The sequence below is a fragment of the Drosophila nasuta genome, unplaced genomic scaffold, assembly GCF_023558535.2.
Source record: "Drosophila nasuta strain 15112-1781.00 unplaced genomic scaffold, ASM2355853v1 ctg40_pilon, whole genome shotgun sequence".
Classification (NCBI taxonomy): Eukaryota; Metazoa; Arthropoda; class Insecta; order Diptera; family Drosophilidae; genus Drosophila; species Drosophila nasuta.
Genome location: NW_026869560.1, coordinates 27,422 through 34,103, shown reverse-complemented (window position 1 = coordinate 34,103; position 6,682 = coordinate 27,422). Strand labels below are relative to the sequence as shown.

Sequence of the window (6,682 nt, the reverse complement as noted above, 5' to 3'; positions counted from 1 at the left end):
AATGAAGATGGCGTGGCTGCCATAGACTTACGACAGGGTTTAATTGTGGATTTAGACTCGCCACATTTCAAGTCTCAAGAGTACTTGGAGTTGCTCGATAGCGTAAAAGCTAATAGTACAAATTTTCCGGATTTAAAAGTTGATAGTGGCTACGTGTATCGTAAGGCCGAGCATTTGACAGGAGAGCAGATTCACGATGAGTATGCCTGGAAACTCTGGATACCAAAAGAATTGGTCCCTGAAATTCTTTTCCAGTCGCATGACAGTCCTTTGTGCTCACATGGTGGTATCCACAAAACCATCGAAAGAGTGAGGAGATATTATTTCTGGCCTGGTCTCGTTTCTGATGTTAAAGCTTACATCAACGCTTGTGAAGTTTGTAAAACTACGAAAGCACCAAATCATGCTCTGAGACCTCCATTGGGTAAAGCTCCTGAAAGTCAGCGGTTTTTCCAACGCCTTTTATTGACTTTCTTGGACCGTATCCCCGATCAAGGAGTGGAAATATTGGAATATTTATAGTACTCGACCATTTTTCAAAATATGTTTTTCTTAACCCAGCGGCTCTCGTAATTAAATATCTGGAAGGAGAACTATTCATGACTTTCGGCGTTCCAGAAACTATTGTCTCTGACAATGGATCGCAGTTTCGCTCTGAGGCGTTTCAAAAGCTCTTGGAACAGTATGGAGTAAATCAAATGTTCACCGCTGTTCATTCCCCTCAAGCGAATGCATCCGAACGGGTTAATCGCTCGGTAATTTCGGGAATAAGAGCTTACTTGCGTCCAGATCAGAAGGATTGGGACGAAAGCTTAAGCAAAATATGCTGTGCTTTGAGATCGTCCGTGCATTCGAGCATCGGTACATCTCCATATTACATGGCTTTCGGTCAGCACATGATTACATCTGGGTCGACATATGCATTACTTAGTAAGCTAAACATGTTGGATGATCGATCATTAGTATTTAATCGACAGGACTCTTTTGATTTGATCCGTAAGAAGGCATGTAAGCTGATGCAACTGAAGCATGATGTGAACGAGAAGCGTTACAATTTGCGGTCAAGAATAATAAGTTCGATCGCGAACGTCGGCGAGTGCAGACGTGCTTTCTTTTGTCTTCTTATCGTGCAACGAAAATTAAATAAAAACAAAGCATAGTGCAGTGTAAGCTCCAAACATAAATACACAGTGGGCGAAAAGACGCTTAGTGCGATGAACTTCGTACTTTTTGTGTAAATAAAACAAGAAAATCAAAAACATTAGGCTATGAGTGAATTCGACACTCATACGGTGCTCCAACGTCAGCAAGACGAGCGTCGACTCTCTTTGCAACGTAACAACGCATACCACTCATTCGTGTCAACGCAAGACAACGCGACCGCAACCCCAACAAAAATAACCAACCGCGATCAATAACCCCAAGCCCGAGTAATGAACTCAATCCAACATCGCAAGGCAGGGCGCGTTCTTGCTCTCCTGCGCTCTCGTTGGATAAAACCCCATACCCTTCCCTCATGCCTACCTGCTTAGCCACGGTCACCAGTACAGTGACGTCATTAGCAACTGTAACGGCAACTATTACTACAACTACAATGGTATCAACTGCTCGCGCAATACCATCTACTGTAATAACGGAAACTGCTGTGCAAGCAAATAATGCAGCACCTTACACCAGCGTGCTCTCCTCAAAACAACGTTCGGCCGTACAGACTGGTATGGATCGCTACATACAAATAAAACGTAAGCTTAGCCCACAGAACTCTAGACTTGGTAACTCTGCTAAAATAACTCGAGGCACCTCAAAACAATCTACAATAGAGAAGCCCATAGAAGCAAACAGATTTGCTATTTTGGCAGATAAATCCGATGATATGCCTCCTGAAGACATCGTAGGGGACAACAAAAGCCTAAGCCGCCGCCGATTTACATTCGAGAGAAAAGTTCGAATGCTCTCGTAAACTCGATACTGAACCTAATAGGACCAGACAATTTCCACATAATTCCATTAACAAAGGGAAATATTCATGAAACAAAAGTTCAGACTAATACGGAAGTAAACTACAGAATTTTGTCGAAGTATTTAAACGACAATAATAAAAACTTCTACACGTACCAATTAAAAGCAGTAAGGGCCAGCAAGTAGTACTAAAAGGTATTGAGCCGGAAGTAACACCAGCTGAAGTTACAAGAGCACTGACGGAGAAATTTTAATGTAAAAATGTTATTAACATTTTGAATAGAGAAAGAAAGCCTCAACCTCTTTTCAAGGTAGAACTTGAACCCGAAACCAAATCCAAACCTCTGAAAAAATGAAGTGCATCCAATCTTTACTCTCCAGTTCCTACTACACCGCAGAATTACGGTAGAGGAGCCGCATAAAAAGAAACGGACCGGTGCAGTGTAATAATTGTCAGGAATATGGCCACACAAGGTCTTATTGCACGCTTCGTCCAGTATGCGTTGCTTGTGGAGACCTTCATGAATCTCACAAATGCCCAAAAATAAAGAGGATCCCAGCAGCAAAAGTGTGGAAACTGTGGAGGCAACCATACAGCAAACTACAGGGCTGTCCAGTCTACAAGGAACTGAAAAATCGTACACACCCAAGAGTGACCACTGCTCACTCGCATACACCACTTATGAAATCTACACGTAATGTCTTCCCCTACAGCTGTTAAATCTTTAGCCAATAATGAGTTCACCGACAAATCCGCAAGCTTTGCAACTGCTCTAAAATTGGGTCTTAAAAGTACCGCTCCCACCAATCCAAGATCATCAGTTTCCTCTCATCAACCAGAAGAACAGTCTACGAACAAACTTGAAACAATGATATGTAATCTTCAACAAAGTATGATGGAGTTCATGTCATTCATGCAGACAACTATGCAAGATCTTATGCGTAACCAGAACGTTTTGATTGAGCTGCTTGTTGCTCAAAACAGACTAAATAATCAATGGCTCCACTCCGTATATCACTGTGGAACGCCAACGGCGTCTCACAGCGCAAACTCGAGCTAACTCAATTCCTTAATAATAACCATATCGATGTAATGCTACTCGCAGAAACTCATCTCACAAATAAATATAATTTTCAAATTCGAGGCTACCTATTCTACAACACGAATCACCCAGACGGAAAGCACATGGAGGCACTGGGATTCTGATTAGAAATCGCATCAAGCACTGCTTCCACAATAGCTTCGCCACTAAATTCATGCAAGCTACATCAATAGATGTGCAAATGGATTCCCGATATTTAAAGCTTGCCGCCGTATACTGTCCTCCTCGGTTCACAATATCAGAATCCCAATTCATGGAATATTTCAACTCTCTGAGCGAACAATTTATAGCAGCAGGAGACTTCAATGCCAAGCATACGCACTGGGGATCCCGACTTGTGACTCCTAAGGGAAGGCAGTTGTACAATGCAATAATAAAAGCAAGCAACAAGCTAGACTGTGTGTCACCTGGGACACCTACATATTGGCCAACAGATCCTAGTAAACTGCCAGACTTGATAGATTTTGCAGTCACAAAAACATTCCTCGCAACCTGATAAGTGCCAACTCCTTACCAGATTTATCGTCTGATCACTCGCCTGTACTTCTACATCTAAATCAACATCCAGTTGCGGTAGATAAACCATTCAGACTAACAACGAATAAAACCAATTGGCTTAAGTACAAAAATATATAAGTTCGCACATTGAGTTGAATCCACGTTTGAACGACGAAGCTGATATCAACTTATCCACAAACACTCTTGAATCCGTCTTGGTCGCAGCAGCTCGCGTATCAACTCCACAAACGCAAAGATCATCGTACAATAACAGATACACGAACGTTGAAATAGAGCAGCTCGTTCTAGCAAAGCGACGCTCAAGGCGAGAATGGCAATCCAACAGATCACCATCCGCAAAACAAAGGTTAAAAGACGCAACACGGAGGCTCTCAGCTGCACTTCGTCATGAAGAAGAAAGGTCCCAAAACATTACATAGAACAGTTATCCCCAATGAGCTCCAAGTTCCCACTTTGAGAGCACACTCATCTCTCTGCGCACCAATTGAATCTGCAATGCCAATAAGGACATCCACAGGCAACTGGGCTCGAAGCGACGAAGAAAGAGCCGTCAGATTTGCAGAACATCTTCAAAATGTATTTCAGCCCAACACATCATCAAACGGGATCTCACTGCCAGCAACATCAGATATTGACACATCAACGTATGAACCTATTGTGTTTAGGCCACATGAGTTACTCAAAATCATAAATGAACAACTCAACCCAAAAAATCTCCAGGATGCGACCTAATATCACCAAAATGATTATTGAACTTCCTCTCTGTGCTGTTCGAGCTATTTGCCAGCTCTTCAATGCAATAACGAGACACGGACACTTCCCAGAGAGATGGAAAAAGTCGATCATTATAATGATACCAAAACCTGGCAAAGACCGCACAATCGCTTCATCGTATAGACCAATTAGTTTACTAACGTGTCTATCAAAACTCTTCGAAAAATGCTTCTTGGTACACATTACCCCATTTCTCAGAACACACAACAAAATCCCGATTCACCAATTCGGTTTTCGAGAAAAACACGGAACCATTGAGCAAGTCAACCGCATAACCGCAGAAATCCGAAATACATTCGAACAAAGGGAGTACTGCACTGCGATATTTCTGGACGTATCACAAGCTTTCGACAGAGTATGGTTAGAAGGTCTAATGCACAAAATTACTGAAATGCTCCCAATCAACACTCACAAACTTCTGAAGTCATACCTATACAACAGGAAATTCTCAGTAAGATGTAATTCAGCCATGTCCGATGACTACATCATTAGAGCCGGAGTTCCTCAAGGCAGCGTGCTTGGACCAACACTTTACCTTATCTACACTGCGGACATCCCAACGAGCAGGAATCTAACCACATCCACTTTTGCAGATGACACAGCGATCCTAAGCCGCTCGAGATGCCCCAAGCAAGCAACGGCGCAACTGGCTACACACCTGGTGGCAGTGGAGAAATGGCTATCCGACTGGCGAATCAAAGTTAACGAACAAAAATGCAAACACGTAACGTTCACTCTTAACAGACAAGACTGCCCTCCACTTATTCTTAACAACACAGTGGTTCCGATAGCAAATGAAGTAACATATCTTGGCGTACACCTCGTTAGACGGCTTACCTGGCGCAGCCACATTGAAGCCAAAAGAACGCATTTAAAGCTCAAAGCCAACAGCCTCCACTGGCTTATCAATAGCCGCTCGCCCCTTAGCTTGGACTACAAGGTACTCCTATATAACACCGTCTTGAAACCAATCTGGATGTACGGCTCCCAGTTGTGGGGGAATGCCAGTAACAGCAGTGTGGATATAATGCAACGAACTCAATCAAAAATTCTCAGAACCATCACCGGGGCACAGTGGTACGTTCGGAATGAAAACATTCACAGGGACCTTCGCATACCACTCGTCAGAGAAGAGATAGCACATATCAAAACAAAGTACTACAATAGGCTATCAGTGCATCCAAATCATCTCGCGAGAGCCCTCACGCGAGTTTCCAGCAGTTCTCGTCTTCGCCGCAACGACCTTCCAATCCAGCGCTAATTATTAGGACCACGTAGTCTCTATTCAGTTCAAAACAAACTGTTAGATATTGTATTATTTTAAGATTTGCAACCTTATTGTTAGACTCATAAAGAGAAGATCCAATAAAACAAACTAAACTTAAAAAAAAGAATAATAACTTTCGCGCCTGGACAAGAAGTGTTCCGTCGAAATTTCAAGCAAAGTTGCTTCCAGACTGGCTATAATGCAAAGTTTGGTCCTGCATTTGTAAAGTCGCGAGTTCGTAGAAAACTCGGCAACTCGAATTACGAGCTCGAGGATTTGCAGGGCCGTTTGCTAGGCAATTATCATGTCAAGGACATTCGACAATGATGTTGCTTCCGGCGGTATCAGTCTAGGGTATCTATTGAAAAGGAATACCCTAGTCTGATTGTAGCGGGGGTTTTGTAACGGCGCCTACAGCAACATGTATTGAATTCGGCCTAAAAGTCTGCTGAGTTTAAGCCAAGGTTCATGTTGTTGCAAGTAGCTCCTAAAAGTATGCAAGTTAAATTTCAACCAAGGGCGCAGCTTTAAGTGCATCAGCTGCGCTGTAAAGCCGAGCTTTAAGTAGTGCATCAGCTGCGCTGAAAAGCTCATTTGACGTTTAGCGAGTTGCACTGGAAAGCTCAGCTTTGACGTTTGTGTCACCACGCGCATGCGCAGCTAGCTTAAGCTAGGCTGGTTCCGGTCAAAGCACTTTTCTGGTGACCGGCAGCGTGCATAGACGCATATTGGTTGGTGTAAAATTTATACCACAAGACACTAGAGGTTAGAATTCTCTTAGTGCATTTGATACTTGGTAAGAATAAATAGTAATAGATTCTGGTAGGTGTTCTTTACTTATTGTTGTCGTTTACACAGGTCGTTTTCGAAATTTTCTGCTTTTGGTTTGGCTTTTTGAGCGTGACAGTGCCTAAGCTAGCGGCCGGCGGAGCGCTACTAAGCGCCATCTTTGTCGCCGCCCTAGCGGCCAGCGGAGCACCCTTAGCTCCGCCGTTGCGTGCATAGCGGCCAGCGGAGCGCCCGTTGCGCAACCTTTGCCGCCGCATAACGGCCAGCGGAG

The 6,682-nt window shown here is 43.5% G+C and overlaps 1 protein-coding gene across 1 annotated transcript; it reads left to right on the top strand.

The window, feature by feature from the left end:
• The first annotated feature begins 878 nt into the window (after positions 1-878).
• On the top strand, positions 879-5,949 carry LOC132797957 (uncharacterized). The gene is made up of 2 exons (XM_060809700.1): positions 879-1,074; positions 5,774-5,949. The coding sequence occupies exons 1-2, from the start codon at positions 879-881 to the stop codon at positions 5,947-5,949; spliced, it is 372 nt and encodes a 123-aa protein (XP_060665683.1).
• Positions 5,950-6,682: the final 733 nt, after the last annotated feature.

What these genes read in the sequence shown, in the direction of transcription:
- LOC132797957 (XM_060809700.1), top strand. Translation starts at nt 879, where the DNA reads ATGGCTTTCGGTCAGCACATGATTACATCTGGGTCGACATATGCATTA. An exon ending in TTTGCGGTCAAGAATAATAA is followed by an intron (nt 1,075 to 5,773) that starts GTTCGATCGCGA and finishes CGCCTGGACAAG; the next exon opens with AAGTGTTCCGTCGAAATTTC.